The sequence below is a fragment of the Corythoichthys intestinalis genome, chromosome 3, assembly GCF_030265065.1.
Source record: "Corythoichthys intestinalis isolate RoL2023-P3 chromosome 3, ASM3026506v1, whole genome shotgun sequence".
NCBI lineage: Eukaryota > Metazoa > Chordata > Actinopteri > Syngnathiformes > Syngnathidae > Corythoichthys > Corythoichthys intestinalis.
The window spans coordinates 57037958-57054948 of NC_080397.1; the positions used below are offsets into that span (position 1 = coordinate 57037958).

The 16991-nt window shown below is 38.6% G+C and overlaps 1 protein-coding gene across 2 annotated transcripts in view; it reads left to right on the forward strand.

Moving 5' to 3' along the window:
* The first annotated feature begins 2430 nt into the window (after nt 1-2430).
* The window catches only part of ube3b (ubiquitin protein ligase E3B), a 36656-nt gene continuing 22095 nt past the window's right edge, over nt 2431-16991 (forward strand). For both annotated transcript variants that reach the window (XM_057832331.1, XM_057832332.1), the window contains exons 1-11: nt 2431-2851; nt 2939-3107; nt 3202-3316; nt 8597-8656; nt 8749-8853; nt 8932-9028; nt 9108-9193; nt 16014-16096; nt 16175-16280; nt 16351-16471; nt 16562-16739. In XM_057832331.1, coding sequence (XP_057688314.1) covers nt 2947-3107; nt 3202-3316; nt 8597-8656; nt 8749-8853; nt 8932-9028; nt 9108-9193; nt 16014-16096; nt 16175-16280; nt 16351-16471; nt 16562-16739 — 1112 coding nt within the window. In that variant the 5' untranslated portion in view covers nt 2431-2851; nt 2939-2946. The remainder of the gene's footprint in view (nt 2852-2938; nt 3108-3201; nt 3317-8596; nt 8657-8748; nt 8854-8931; nt 9029-9107; nt 9194-16013; nt 16097-16174; nt 16281-16350; nt 16472-16561; nt 16740-16991) is intronic.

Below are 16991 nucleotides of genomic sequence, written 5' to 3' on the forward strand. Positions count from 1 at the left end.
TTTTGAAGTAATGTAGTTTTGCGTTTGGACCACATTTTGGCTAGGACATTTGTGTCTTTATTATTCAATCAAATTTGTTTGAAATATATATATATATATATATATATATATATATATATATATATATATATATATATTCTTTCATTTTCCATGCCGCTTTTCCTCACGAGGGTCGCGGAGGTGCTGGAGCCTATCCCAGCCAACTACGGGCACTAGGCAGGGGACACCCTGAACTGGTTGCCAGCCAGTCGCAGGGCACAAGTAGACAAACAACCATTCACGCACACACTCATACCTACGGACAATTTAGAGTGTTCAATCAGCCTACCATGCATGTTTTTGGGATGTGGGAGGAAACCGGAGTTCCCGGAGGAAACCCACGCAGGCACGGGGAGAACATGCAAAATCCACACAGGAAGGCCGAAGCCCGGGATTGAACTCTTGACCTCAGAACTGTGAGGCAGATGTGCTAACCACTAAGCCACCAAAAACTTTTTTTCTACAATTGAATTTTTATTTTTATTTTTGATTGAAGTGATTTTTCTTTCGAAAATATATGTTTTTTTTTTGTTTGAAGCTTAAAGCTCAATCTTGGTCTCATCTGACCAAAGCTCACGGTCCCAGTTGAAGCCTGGGACTGTGTGTATTTTTGTGTGAGACCAAGATTGAGCTTTTTGGCAAAAAACACTCTAAGTGGGACTGGCGTGCCACGAAAGATGAGCATGCTGAAAAGCACCTCATACCCACTGTGAAGTATGGGGGTGGGTCAGTGATGGTGTGGGGCTGTTTCGCTTCCAAAGGCCCTGGGAACCTTGTTAGGGTGTATGGCATCATGAATGCTTTGAAATACCAGGACATTTTAAATCAAAATCTGTTGCCCTCTGCCCGAAAGCTGAAGATAGGTCGTCACTGGGTCTTTCAGCAAGACAATGACCCTAAACATATGGCCAAATCTACACAGAAATGGTTCACCAGACACAAAATCAAGCTCCTCCCATGGCCATCTCAGTCCCCAGATCTTGTTTTGTTGGCAAAAGGGGGTTGTACAAAGTATTAACACCAGGGGTGCTCATAATTGTGACACACATTATTTGATGTCAAATATTTTTTTCTTTATGTGGGATTTTTTTCCCCACTGAATGAATGCACTTGTATTGAAGGTTGGATTTGTCTCTTTTTTTCCATTAAGGTCCCATATTATTTGAATTAAAAAATATATATATTATAAGCTAAAAAACACATCTTTTTCAGGGGTGCCAATAATTATGGAGGGCACTGTATGTTGTATATCTGCCAAGTTATGAATGGTTAAAACTTTTGGTGAGACAAATGGCTAGTGTCCTGTTTGAAACCCTCCGCTTCAACGAAACCTCAATTTTTTTCATCAGGCACCTGAACACATGTCTTATGACTCCCCTGATGTAGGTTTAAGGTCAATTGATTTTTTTACCCTTGGAGGATGAGCCTGTCTAGTAAAAAAGGGCATTTCCTGTTCCCAGCGTGGGGCGCCAGACCTAATGGGGAATATTTCAATGCAGTCGTGTTCAGGCTGAGATACTTCACATACATGCCAGATATGAAAATGATTGAACCTTGTATCATGGAGTTATTAGTCATTTACTGAATTTGTCGTTTCGCCCTAAAAAATGGCGACTTTGGCGCACTGCGCCCAGGTCAGACACATGAATTAAAACGCACCATTTTGAAAACTTGAGATCTCATATGTCTTCTGAACAGTCTCACCAATTTTGAAGATGATCCAGCTAACTCCCTCAGCGAAACGGTCTAAAATGTGCACCCTGTAAATCGATAAAAAATTCACATTCGATCCAAAATTACCGATTTCCTATTGGGTTTGGAATATGGGTGCCAATGCTTTTTTGGAGCAGTTTTGGACAAGGTATAGACTCCCCAAATTTCATCACTCTATGCTGAAAAACCCTAATGTTGTAGGCCAATTTTAAAATTTCAAGGGGGCGCCACTGAGCCATTTTGTTGCATTTTTTTTTTTTTGCAACGTTGCAAAATTATCGAAATTTAAATTTTGCCGCACGTATGTGAAAATTTTGGTGAGTTTTTAAGCATGTTCAGGCCTCCAAATTGGCCAGTTTCATTTGACGAGAAAAATAAATGAAAAATAAATAATAATAATAATAATCCTTTGCATTACAATAGTGCCTTCGAACGCCTAGTGCTCGGGCCCTAAAAATAAATTATTTAGAAAAACGATGTTAGGGGAAAAAAATAATTAAAAAACGACCTCCAAAATAAATCACTCAGAAAAACGGACGTTTGAAAAAAATTTTATACAAAAACCTGCCCCCCATTTTTTTTTTCCAAGTGAATGCAATACGCTTCCGTACAAATATACCTCCATATTTATGATGCAAGTAAAATTATATAGTCAGTGTCGTTTACACTGTGGAGAAGTAATGCTACCCGGAAGCATTTCAATGCGACACCTTCAGATTAATGTTTCAGGTCGGCTTCAATTTGCCTCTCATTGTTTACATCTTAAAATGATATTCACTTCTTGTTTCTGACACTGTCAACCGAAAAGGATTATCCTTAATCTTGAATTGATGGAAAATATGAACAAAACCATGTGAGAGACTCGACTGCGAGACGATATTCATGCAGATTTGCCTCGAAGTAGCCGTGGATGCTAACTGTATCAGCTCGGTTATCAATGTGTCGCTCGTTTATCCAGAGATGACGAGTTAGTCAACACTATTAACAGCTTTTACTGCTGCTCTGAGACCCCAAAACGGCGACATGACTGTGGTGTTATAGCACCAGATGAGCCTTCAGGCCCAGATAACATCTTAACAAGAGAACTTGAGCAGCGCAGGTAAGTACTGTGAGAAGATAACATAGACAACGTTTCATTGTGATGTGATAAACAATTTTGTCAAGAGATGAACGTCCTATTTCTCAGGGTGCACGATGTTTAGTGCTCCTCAAAGCTCCAAGTCTGAATTCCTGGATAAAGCCAGGCAGGCTAGAGAGGAGAGGAAAGGTCAGAAGGAGAAGGAGAGAGCAGCAATCCTCATCCAAGCCCTGGTCAGACGATTTCTATGTCGCTGCAGACTCCAGAAGCAAATAAGGTTATACTTATTTTGTCTTAATTGTAAAACAAACACTTCTCCAGGATATATCTTACAATTAAATCATATTTGTATTTTTTGTTTGTTTCTACAGGAAAGATGTTGATGACTATTTTCAGTCTTCTGCTGCAACATCAAAAAGAAATGCACTTTCAATTTTTAAAATTGCTCGTAAATTACTATTCATTTTCCATTCAGAGGATAAAGCGGTGAGTTAAACCAACAAACATTGACCAGTCAGGTTTAGAACAGTTGGGTTAGGGGTGTGGCAAAATAACGAAATGGTGTTATATCGTGTTACTTTGCATTCTAGAATAGGGATGTCCCGATCGAGGTTTTTGCACTTCCGATCCGTTACCGATACTGGCCGATAGCGACCTATCTGAGCATGTGTTAAAGTTTAAAGTTATTTAGCCTCCTTACTTAGTTGTCAGACTCATGTTGAAAAAGGTTTTAGTACTCTTGATAACAACTAGCCAGCTGAATTAGGTGAGTTTGAATAACAGACAACGGTTGGTAACAAGAAATTGAGCTGTTTATTCAGTGACAAACACAAAACATTATAAATAACAAACAGAAATGGCATAGTCAGTCAGTAAAACGTGCAAATAATATTGTAAACTGTCTTAAAAAAGCAAAACACACCAACAACCTCAGTGGAAAATCCCACAAATCCCCCAAGCTATTAGATACTTTTTATGTTTCGTGCATTAGTTACAAAAATTGTGTAAAAAGCCTCTCAGGTTAAAATAAAGGACTATTTCAGTATCAAGTTAACATTTTAAAACGGTAAATAAAATTCTCAAGTCCCATTCTGTATCAGCAGCTTTAAACTACATTCAATTCATTTAATTTTGCGAATCAACTGTTAAAGTTGTTAAAATTGCTCCCGTTATTCCATAATTTCCCTTCTGTCTACTTTCGACATGTGAAAGTTTTAAAACTGTTTTGAATATAGATTCAAGTCAAGATTTTGCCGATTTAGGAGTATTTTCGATAAAAAGTTAATTAGGTTCGCTTGGAAGGTTCACAACAGCCTACTAGGGAAGTTTTCTGCTTTAAGATGGCGGCTGTTTACTAACGCATCTGGTTTTCAATACTTCAATGTTGCTAACGCAGTCGAGTCTGTCGTGTAGCATCAAGTTCTATATGCATATGATATCTATTAGCTTCAGCAAAACGATGTTGACGTAGTTTGTAGCGGCTGTCAGCAGCAGTCAGGTATTCTTGTGTTTTTTATCCAGCGGCATCAGTTGAGCTAAAGCTGTGAGTTGAGCATTGGCATTACCCGGGTCTATGACAAGCATTATGTTTACTTTCGGGACGCAATGCGGTCAATTTCTCATTGCGTCCCGAAGACCGCGCTGTGTATTAGTCCCGCTTTACTTGACATATTTCAATAATCGGAATTTGGATGTTTGTGTTTGTGTTTCTCGAATCTTCCACGACCAAATCGCTCAAGTATGTAATGACGGCTGGGCATGTTGGGCGTGGTTCTAAGTGTTGGATGGTGCGTCTTTACTCACGAGAGATAATGGCTCGTCATCCAGAATGAATTCTTCGGCAATGACTCTTGTTTTTCCCTGGGCTTTGGGACTGTCGAGTGCCAGTTTAGCAAGCATAGCAAAAGTTTCTGGCAGTGTTAGTTGTGTAGGACCTTTCTTTTTGTCTTCGGTTTTCTTAACATACTCCTCATATTGTTTGTGGTGGTATTTCGCTAAGTGCTTGATTAGGTTGGTTGTATTAAAACGTCTTACAGTTTTACCACTACGCTTGACTATATTGTGGCATATGTTGCACTCTCCCTCTTCGTCTTTGTCGTCCTTTAAGGTGAAATGATCCCACACAGCTGACATTTTTACCGATAAAGTCTCGGTAAATTGGGAGACGGTAATGTAAATGTAGTGTGTTGAAGGTGTGCCGTAAAATGCGGACGGGTTCTTAGGGAAACCGAAGCAAACACTGGAATGGATTATGGAAATCTGTGTGCTGGAAAACCCGGACCGGACTTGAAAAACTGGATCGGAAGTCTAGATCGAAATTTTTCCGTATTCCGATCCGATATCGATGCGAATTTTTTTGCCCATATCGCCGTCCGATCAGATCCAAATATCGGCATTGTAAACAATGGAGGTGGGAAGATCAAGACTCCTTGTCAAAGCAAGGTTATTCATAGCAGCCAAGTCGGCAACAATATATTGGCGGACTTTGTTGTACGTATCCGTAAAGACAGTCTTTGTTTGATATATAAGAGTGGGAAATGCATATCAGCTCACCCAAAATGCTGCCAAACAACGGATCTGTACAATTTTGAAGCCGGCAAGCCGCCTCCTTAAGTTTCTGTCTTTCCTCACAAGAAATGATCCTCATGCGCCACACCTTCCATGCAGTGAGGGGAAGGGGGGGGGGGCTAGCGACAGAGTTTGTTTTTTCAATGCAAAGGTGAGCTGGACATTTTAGCGAGCAAGACGACAGAAATAAATTCGGAAAATACATTTTGGGAGCTTATAATTATTTTGGATCAAATGTTTTTGCGTATTGAATCAAAGAGGGCGCATCGAACGGTTCAATATAAAACCGAGTATTGTTGCATCCTTAGCGCGCACCTTTCACACAAACAAGGACCCAAATGGGACTGCTCATAGCTGCCGGCAATTTCGATTATCAAATTTGTTGGCAAATAATGTACTAATCGATTTACTTGTTGCAGCCTTATTAAGAAGCTAGTTTAGATTGTTAAGAGTCCGAAAATTGATAAAAATAGGAATTGTTGTTTTCCAAAGTAAAAGCAGATTTTTGTTCATGTCTTACTTTGACATAACCAGTGTTGTTAATCTTCCTGAAAAAAAGTAATTAATTATAGTTACAAATTACTTCTCCCAAAAAGTAATTGCGTTAGTAACTCAATTACCTGAATGTAAGAGTAATTAGTTACTTGGCAAAGTAATTGGTGATAATTACTTCTTTTTTTTTTCCCCTCAAAAAAAAAAAAAAAAAAAAATTGGCCACACTATGTGAAGTTTTTTGTGAAGGTTTTTGGTACAATTGGCCCGAGCCCAATTCTTGACCCAAATTTACCCTTTACCCTGAATCAACTGTTAAAAGTTGTTAAAATTGCTGCCATTATTGCATTTGTTCCCTTCTCTCTACTTTCGACATATGAAAGTTTTAAAACTGTTTCATCATTTAAAGATAGATTCAAGTCAAGATTTTGCCGATTTAGAAGTAGTTTAGATAAAAAGTTACTTAGGTTCGCTAGGAAGGTTCTCTACAACAGAGCCGTCCTAAAAAGTCTACTGCTTTAAGATGGCGGCTGTCTACTAACGCATTTAGTGCCATGCAGTGTTGTTAATTTTACTTTTAAAAAGTAATTACAGTTACAAATTACTTCTCCCAAAAAGTAATTGCGTTAGTAACTCAGTTACCTGAATGTAAGAGTAATTAGTTACTTGGCAAAGTAACTAGTGATTTTTTATTTTTTTTTCTCAAAAAAAAAAAAAAAAAAAAAAAAAAAAACACAGGTCACACAATGTGAAGCTTAAAGGGTTTGGGGGACAATTGGCCCTAGCCCAATTCTTTACCCTCCACTTAACTAGACACAAGGGTATTGCGATAACTAGCTAGTAACCTTTGCTATGTGTGGAAGTCATTTAAAGTTGTGAATCAATCGTTAAAGTTGTTAAAATTTCTCCCGTTATTGCATTAGTTCCCTTCTGTCTACTTTAAACATGTGTAAGTTTTAAAACTGTTTCATCATTTAAAGATAGATTTAAGTTAAGATTTTGCCGATTTAGGAGCATTCTAGATTTTTAAAAATTACTTAGGTTCGCTAGGAAGGATCTCTACATCAGGGCCTTCCTAAGTTCCTGAGAGGTCTACTGCTTTAAGATGGCGGCTGTTTACAAACGCATGTAGTCCTTAAAACATGTTGGCAATGCAGCAGTGTCTGTCATTTGCATCTAGTTCTATAATATGATATCTACCGTGTCATGTGGGCGTAGTTTGTCGGCTATGGCTGCAGTCAGGTATTATTGAAGCCACCTAGCATCGCGGTTGCAACGGCGTCTTCCCCACTCCTGCTCTGCTCTCGTCCCCGTGAGTCCTTTTCTCTCAGACTTTTTTTTTATTCAACCAACTTAGTAACGCATAGTAACGCACGCCTTTCCCGCCTCAGTAACGGTAACGGCGTTGCCAAGATGAGAAAAGTAATTAATTAGATTACTCATTACTGAAAAAAATAACGCCGTTAGTAACGCCGTTATATTGTAACGCCGTTATTAACAACACTGGACATAACAAAAATATAATGAAGAAATCTGATATATACATCTGAGAAGTTGTATATGGCGGAAAACGCTTAGGTGACTTGAAGTTCCGCTCAGAGACCCCCAATTTGTCCAAATTTTAAAATTGTCTGATTTGCACTTGTGATACATCATTGGAAAGCTTAAAATCTCAATTTTTTGGGGGGGAAGAAAATTTTTGAACAGGAGGGCATTTAAAAATAAATAAATAAATAAATGTAAACACCAAAACTCTAACTGGAGGCGAGAGCACGCGAGAGCAGAATTAAAGACGCCACGATTTTAACGAGATATTATCGCCTACTTACCTTTTACCGAGTGTCAAGACACAGGTGTGAATGGCCACAACCGGATTTTTGGGTGATTTTATGGGTGAAACATGGTGATATAACAAGGGTCGTGATGCCGAAATCGCAGACAACAAGGAGTGGTTGAGATTTTCTTTTTCATATAGTTACCCTTTTAAACGTTAATTTTCAAATTTTCTTTGTTTGGATCGATTATTTATCTAAAATATTAGGGAAAATGCGACAGTAACAAAAGAAATACAATTTAGCGATAGTAATGAGGTAGATATCCGTGACTTTTTTACAGACGCCAAATTTTTCATTGTGACGTAATTTGTTCAAAAGTTTAAAATATGCGAGTGAATAATTTTTAAAAGTCGTTTTCTTTTTTTAAACTAAATATTACACATCAATGAATGATTCTAAGCTAAAAATGACATTTTGAATAATAAATACAAATACTTACCTTCTTTTTATGGCAAGGTTGAAACAAAAGCGGTTGTGCAACGTCTGTAAACGGGGGTTTTCAGGGTAAAACGGACAAATTAAAAATAGTTTGGGGGCTTAATGCGCCATGAATCTGCTATGGCAGCATATAGACATATTGTTCTATCAAACACAACAGTTGTTTTGGCTTAAAATACTGCAGTTTCTTTTAAAGAGGAGTGCAAGAGCAGAAACTGCTTTTTCAGTCTTGTCTGTGTTTTCCACCATATATAATTTCAATAATTTAGACAAGTTTAAGGTGAAGAAGGTTCCAAACAATTAAATGGTTATCAAAACAGTTGATTATGAATTTGCGAATAGATTAGTTGTCGATTAAATGATTAATTGTTGCACCTTTACTGGTTGCATAATTGTTTTGGGAGATTTTTTAATCTTTACTATTTTTTGGCAGAGGTTTGAACAGCTGTGTAGGGCTATTCTTGCCAGCATGGAAGTTGAAAATGAGCCTAAAGTGAGTGTTTCTATGTTCATTTCTTTAAAACTACTTCATGTGTGAGTTATGTCATATTGATTTTTTTTTTTACCTTCACACTTGGCTCTCAGGTCTGGTATGTATCTTTGGCACTGTCCAAAGATCTCACAATCCCTTGGTTGAAACAGATTAAAGATGTGCTATGGACCTGCTGTCAACTATTGAAAAACCTCAAGGTTAGTTAAGGCTCGAAGATCAGTAAGCACAATATTCAAGGTGTTTGGTCACATGATGAATTTGTTTTTGATTTCCAGCCTGATATACTGCAGGATAATAAATTGGTCACGTTGTACCTTACCATGCTGGTCACATTTACAGACACATCAACATGGCGGATTGTCAGGGGGAAGGGTAGGTTTAAAACCACAAGTGTGTTAATTCATTTGATATTGTTGCGCATAACATATATTGTTCCCCTTCTTTGTTTTAGGAGAAGCGCTCCGACCTGCTTTGACAAGAATCTGTGAGAATATCATGGGTTATCTCAATCAAAAGGGATTCTATTCAACACTACAGGTTGGCAAGATCATTTTGGACAGCTGCACAAAACTTGAAATAATTTTTTTGTATGCTAAAAGTTGCAAAATTACCAAAATACTAAAAGTCGTATCTAAGCCTGTCGCAATATGCAATAATTCCATTTATCGCACGATAAATAAAAAAGAAGGTGGTAATTTTTCCGCTGCGATTTATTGCCTCACGTGCGCGTGCGGCAGACGTGCCATTAAAAGTTAGGATTCCTCGTTACCAACTGCGCAAAATGCATCTTCGTTCCAGGTCCGGCAAAAACTAGCGCCGGAGGCAATCGTTCCAGGTCCGGCAAAAACTAGCGCCGGAGGCAATCGATCCCATTATATCCTATTGTTCAACGTATACCAGCCGCGTCAGTGTTCCGGACTGACTGCGGACCATCTACGGCGCGCCGGTGTTGTTGAGGTGTGGGCGCTCCCGTCAGGAGTGACATTTCACGAGGGGCGGCTATTTTTCGGCACAACACTGGATATTTACAACGAAGTCTGCCAAAACATTGTTACCGACTTGGCTGCTACGAACAACCTCGCTTTGACAACGAAGAGCAGAATGAAATTAAGAGCGCTGTGCTTCAAACTCGTCCTGTTTATGAAAGTCGATTGTCATATGCTGGTGTCGTGTAGTAATGAGCAGACGTGACTTCAGCGGCGCTTGCTAACTTTTTTAATGCGCGCACACACTAGATATGATGAAATAGCAAACTAGATGTACGTTCCATGCCATTGGCTACGTGAGACCAGAATGATTATGGGACACGTAGTCCAGATACTACATCGATAAATTCTAAACTGTCATGACTGAATGGAAGTTAAGAAGGCCAAATCAATCCATACCAGTGACTATAGATAATGTTGCAAATATTGTTAATTCAGTACGTGACACAGATGGATTCGGACCACAAATAGGATGTCTTGCTCATGCCGTAAACCTAGCTGCTAAGAGAGCTGTAGCAATCAACAGTGTGCCCTGCCTCACTTTATAAACAGTAAAAATTGTTCTCAACACTTCATACAAACATTTTTCAGGTCAGTAAGAAGTAAGCACATCAATATTATGCACTAAAATGCATGTTTATATGATGACAATGTAATTTTTGCTCGTTAGCAAAAAAACAACAACAAAACAAAACAAAACAAAAAATATATTTTTTTACAGAGCATTAAATGTATTGAATCGGATCAAAAATCGTGTCCCCCGTATCAAAAATCGTACCGAACCGTGACTTAACTGCATCGTTGCATCCCTATAGAACACCATTGCAGAAGCTATGACGGGAAAGTTTTCATTTGCCTAAATGCTTAAGTTATCAAGTGCAATTTTTTTTTTTTTTTTAACACATTTTATTTATTCTGTGTTTCTGTGCGGTATCAATATTGTTGTCTATTACTTAAGAGGCATGGTCTATTGTTAAGAGGTATGGTCTATTGTTTTTAGTTGTGATTTCTTAAAAGTATTTTTGAATTTAAGAGTAAATATCGCGTTTAAATGGGTGTACTTGATGTACTGTATTCTCACTGTGTTATTGTAAATTGGTTTAAAAAAATTGGGGGGGGGGGCACAATAATATCGTATATCGCAATAATTTATGAGAATAATTATCGCACACCAAAATTTGTTATCGCCACAGGCCTAGTCGCATCACTATTTCGTCTGCTGTTCTTATATGAAAACTGTCGACTGCGTCTTTCGTCCAGTGGCGCGGGAAGTGGGGTGTTGCAGCACCCCCTGGTGTTGGAAAGAAAAAAAGTTTTGGATACTTTCCTTTTTCGGGGTTAAAAATAATTCTGTATATAAAAAAAATTGAAACAATAGCGTATTTATCTTTGAGGATTACATATATATGGTGAAAAATGTTTTTCTGTTAATAACCTTTTCACCACTTCACACTTTGCTTGCCACCAGGTCACGTTGGATAAAGCACTTTTGGAACAGAAAAGTCAACTGTCGACAGAGGAGGCATTTAACATAGTGCAAAAACCAATGATTATTTTTTTTACAAAAATAGCAAAATTTTCTAAAATTCAATTTGAGGTTGAAAATGATGAGTGCCCAGCGAGGAAAATTTAGCTACAGATTAGGGCTGGGCGATATGGCCTTAAGCACGCATTACGGTAAATTGAGCAGCTTTACCTGGATAACGATAAATGACGATAAATTCGCCCAAGCGGACTGTTATATAATTAGAAAATCTGAGTCAATGCATGAAATACACATTAACCGTTTCTTGTCGATTTATTTACCAGCTTTCTATTTAATATATTTAACAATTGTACACACAGTCTGAACATTAAGTATATATATATATTTTTTTGTAAACAATAAGAATTCAAGTATGAACATTTATAACAGCTTGTATGGCTTCAAAATCAATATGCCTTTGCAAACATGTCATTGTAACACAAATGACTTAGAGCTTGAACAGTACATTTCAAAAAGACAACTTATTGTTAATGGCTGCTGTGACATAATTACTCAACACAAGTGTTTACTTCAAGGTTTTATGGGTTTTTTTTTCCCCCCAGTGCATTTTTTTAATACATGCAAGCACACGCGACCCCCCCCCACACACACACACACTATAGCTATATTGATCTTCTGCAAATGAAACATTTAAGATTTTACGATGGCAGTAATGACACAGAATTAAGCACATACAGAAAAATAGCTGGGGCCATTAAACGGTCATATCACAATGTTCACTGTTGGATTGTACTTTATGCTGAATGCTTTACCATCACAAAAGCTATCAGAGAAATCAGACACAGACAGAGATACAAAATAACGCGACATACTAATTGCTAGATGCAGTTTGTGCCCAATCCACTCATTAAGTTCAGCCGTTTCGACAAGGTTAGAGCCGTTATCCGACTCCCATCACGTTCATTTGTAGCGTTAACCGCTAGTGTTAGCCTGTGGCCTGGCTACCAGTAGAAAGCACTGAAAGCACCCTCTCTGGAAATTTTGAAAATAAAGGAGGAAGGCGGGTGAAAGCCCGTCTGGATGCCGCCAAGAGTCTACTTAATGTCGGGTGAAAGTTTGGCGAACCTCCCTTAAGCCACACTCCATCACGTTTGCTTGTAGCGTTAGCCGCTAGCTTTAGCTTACCGGGCTTCTGTTTGTTTGGCTTCCTGATAACCAGGTGACTCCATACGTAAGCACACTGACTGCTTTCTTAAAGGGGAATGAACATAGCCGAACAACACAGAGTCAAAGCGGGATGAAAAGACTATATTTTCTTGTTTTATTAAATTACCGAATTTACCGACATGGTCAAAATTACGTCGGTCATCATGAAGAATTTCAGAAACAGTAAATTTTCGGTTTACCGCCATGCTCTACTACAGATTTAGGCCGTAAAGAAATTAGAGAATAGGCATATGCTGATATGAGATTTTGACGGCATGATAACCTTAAGCAGAAATACCGTGGTTTCGTGGTATTGCAGTTATAGCTCTACAATGTGTTATTTTGGCATGTATGGGTTAAAAAAAAACAGGATTTTTTTTTGTTTATTTAAATTGGAACATCAACATGAACACGTTAAAATAACACCAAAAAAAAAACTGAAATATTTTGAATAGAATTGAAATAAATAGAAAGTATTGACTAAACCCACAGCCACAGCTCAAGTTGCTCAACATTAGAACAAGAACCATTAGTAATATAGAATTAGACATAACACATATGATCAAAAGTTTATGTGGAACACATACCACTACAACTATTAATTATTTGAATATTAATGGAGAGCGAGAGCAAGAGATAGCGCGTGTGTATGACTCGTATCATTATTTACACATACGCACACACCCAGTGTTGTTAATAACGGCGTTAGAGAATAACGGTGTTACTGACGTTATTTTTTTCAGTAGTGAGTAATCTAATTAATTACTTTTCTCATGTTGGCAACACCGTTACCGTTACTGACGTTGTGCGTTACTACGTTGGTTGAATGACGCGAGAAAAGTCAGAGACACGGACTCACGGAGATGAGAGAGCAGAGCAGGAGTGGGGAGGAGGGAAGGAAGTTGTGTCGCGGTTGCAAACGCGATTCTAGGTGGCTCCAATAATACCTGACTGTAGCCGATAGCCTACAAACTACGCCCACATGATGCTATGGTATGATGCTTGATATCACATGTATATAGAACTAGATGCGAAATGACAGACACAGCAGTATTAGCTCATGTATAAACACCTATATGCTAAATGATAGACTCGCCGGCGTTAGTAAACAGCCCCATCTTAAAGCACAAATTTGACAAATTTGGACCGAAACGGCTGTTTTTGGATGGGAAAAACACCCCTCAGCACCCCGTGCTGTGTGTGACTTCCAGCACCCCTGCTTTTGTCTATGGCGGAAAACACAAACAAGGCTGAAAACAGTTTCTGCACCCCTTTAAAATAAACTGCTGTATTTTAAGCCAAACGAACTATTGTGTTTGATAGAACAATATGGACAGTGGGGCAAATAAGTCTTTAGTCAGCCACTAATTGTGCAAGTTCTCCCACTTGAAAATATTAGAGAGGCCTGTAATTGTCAACATGGGTAAACCTCAACCATGAGAGACAGAATGTGGGGGGAAAAAACAGAAAATCACATTGTTTGATTTTTAAAGAATTTATTTGCAAATCATGGTGGAAAATAAGTATTTGGTCTATACCAAAAGTTCATCTCAATACTTTGTTATGTACCCTTTGTTGGCAATAACGGAGGCCAAACGTTTTCTGTAACCCTTCACAAACTTTTCACACACTGTTGCTGGTATTTTGGCCCATTCCTCCATGCAGATCTCCTCCAGAGCAGTTATGTTTTGGGGCTGTCGTTGGGCAACACAGACTTTCAACTCCCTCCACAGATTTTCTATGGGGTTGAGATCTGGAGACTGGCTAGGCCACTCCAGGACCTTGAAATGCTTCGTACGAAGCCACTTCTTTGTTGCCCTCGCTGTGTGTTTGGGATCATTGTCATGCTGAAATACCCAGCCACGTCTCATCTTCAATGCCCTTGCTGATGGAAGGAGATTTTCACTTAAAATCTCTCGATACATGGCCCAATTAATTCTTTCCTTTACACAGATCAGTCGTCCTGGTCCCTTTGCAGAAAAACAGCCCCAAAGCATGATGTTTCCACCCCCATGCTTCCCAGTGGGCATGGTGCAATTCAGTATTCTTTCTCCTCCAAACACGAGAACCTGTGTTTCTACCAAAAAGTTGTATTTTGTTTTCATCTGACCATAACATATTCTCCCAGTCCTCTTTTGGGTCATCCAAATGCTCTCTATCGAACCGCAGACGGGCCTGGACGTGTACTTTCTTCAGCAGGGGGACATGTCTGGCAGTGCAGGATTTGAGTCCCTGGTGGCGCATTGTGTTACTGATAGTAGCCTTTGTTACTGTGGTCCCAGCTCTCTGTAGGTCATTCACTCGTTCCCCCCGTGTGGTTCTGGGATTTTTGCTCACTGTTCTTGTAATCATATTGATGCCACCGGGTGAGGAGGGAGTTGAAAGTCCGTGTTGCCCAACGACAGCCCCAAAACTGCTCTAGAGGAGATCTGCATGGAGGAATGGGCCAAAATACCAGCAACAGTGTGTGAAAAGCTTGTGAAGAGTTACAAAAAAACGTTTGGCCTCCGTTATTGCCAACAAAGGGTACATAACAAAGTATTGAGATGAACTTTTGGTATTGACCAAATACTTATTTTCCACCATGATTTGTAAATAAATTCTTTAAAAATCAAACAATGTGATTTTCTGTTTTTCTTTTACATATTCTGTCTCACATGGTTGAGGTTTACCCATGATGACAATTACAGGCCTCTGTAATATTTTCAAGTGGGAGAACTTGCACAATTAGTGGTTGACTAAATACTTATTTGCCCCACTGTACATATGCTGCCATAGCAGATTCATGGCGCAATAAGCCCCCAAACTATTTTTAATTTGTCCGTTTTACCCTGGAAACCCCCATTTACAGACGTCGCGCAACCGCTTTTGTTTTAACCTAGCCATAAAAAGAAGGCAAGTAATCATATTTATTATTCGAAATGTCTGTCATTTTTAGCTTAGCATCATTAATTGATGTGTAATATTCAGTTAAAAAACGACTTTAAAAAATTATTCGCGCGCATATTTTAAACTTAAACAAATTATATCACAATGAAAAAATTGGCGTCTGGAAAAAAGTCAGATATCTACCTCATAACTATCGCTTAATTGTATTTTTTTCATTACCGTCGCATTTTCCCCAATATTTTAGATGATAAATAATCGATCCAAACAAAGAAAAATTGAAAAAAAAAAACGTTTAAAAGGGTAAATACATGAAAATGAAATCTCAATTACTCCTTTATGTCTGCGATTTCTGCATCGCGACCCTTACTATATTACCATGTTTCACCCATAAAATTCACCAAAAATCCAGCTGTGGCCATTCACAGCTGTGTCTTGACACTCGGTGATACATTTTTGGATCGAAAAGAGGTAAGTACGCGATATCTCATTAAAATCATGGCGTCTTTAATTACGCTCTCGCGTGCTCTCAACTCCAGATAGGGTTTTGCTGTTTACATTTTTTTAAATGCCCTGTATCACACATGCATATAGGACAATTTAGAAATTTAGCCAAATTGGGGGTCTCAGATCGGAACTTCAAGTCACCTGAGTGTTTTCCGCCCTATACAAAATGTAGACAAATACTGCAAATCAACCAATGTAGTTTTATAATTATTAAGTGTCAGCAAATCAACATATGTCACACATAGGTTTTCACTTTAGCATGTGCTGGTTTTCCTCTCGTTCTCAGATCTTGCTGACCAGTGGCCTGGCTCGTTCGAAACCAGCTCTCTCTAAAGGCACTTTAACAGCTATCTTTACATTGTCACTAAGGTGGGGAGGTTCAAATTACTGTTTGAAGGAGTGACAGATTGATAGATTATTCCATTCTACTTTTGTTAAATGCATCAGACCAGTCGTCGCTGCTCACTACTCAGAAAACCTGCTCAGATCATTCCTCATTCACATCATGTCAGTTCCAGCTGTTACGTCCCACCTATGTACGCTCACTCCAGAGGTACGAAGCCAGCAATGAATAATTAACATGCTTAAAGTTGCTGCTTCTAATGTTGCCTCTCTTGCTGCAGTGTGTTACTTCAATTCAGACACATGGCCTTTTAAAGAAGTTTATCGTGTTTCTCAGCCGTGAGGAGCAGTGTTCCGATATCTGTGTGTGTCTTGAGGGAAGCCACACACTCTGCTTGCTTGGTACAGTATTTGAAACATTGTGCTTCGATATATACCTCATGCTTTACTGGGAAGAAAATGATTATATTCATTTACCCTGTGTTAATTCAGGCAACCTGATTCACCTGGGTTTCCTCAATGAGCGGATCATAGAAGAGGAGACCAATCGCTTTGTGAAGGACCTGACTGACATGTTAGCCTATTGTCAGAGATATGTGTCTCAAAAGAAGTCTAACCTTACTCACTGGCATCCAGTTTTGGGCTGGTTCTCCCAAACTGTAGATTATGGGTGAGTAATAGAGACGTTCTAGGTAGGTCATTTGTCTTTTTTTCCCCTTTATTTGGATTTTATTTATTTATTTATTTTTACACATTTTTAAAAATCAAAAGGAAACAGAATAAACTGCAACACTTTTCATTTTAGTGTTCCAAACTTTACACATTGACTAGGAATTTTGAGCCAAGTTAAAAAAAAAAAAAAAATCATTCATTTAGATTTACAGATAGTCCCCGTGTTACGACTCAATTTACGCGGAGTTAA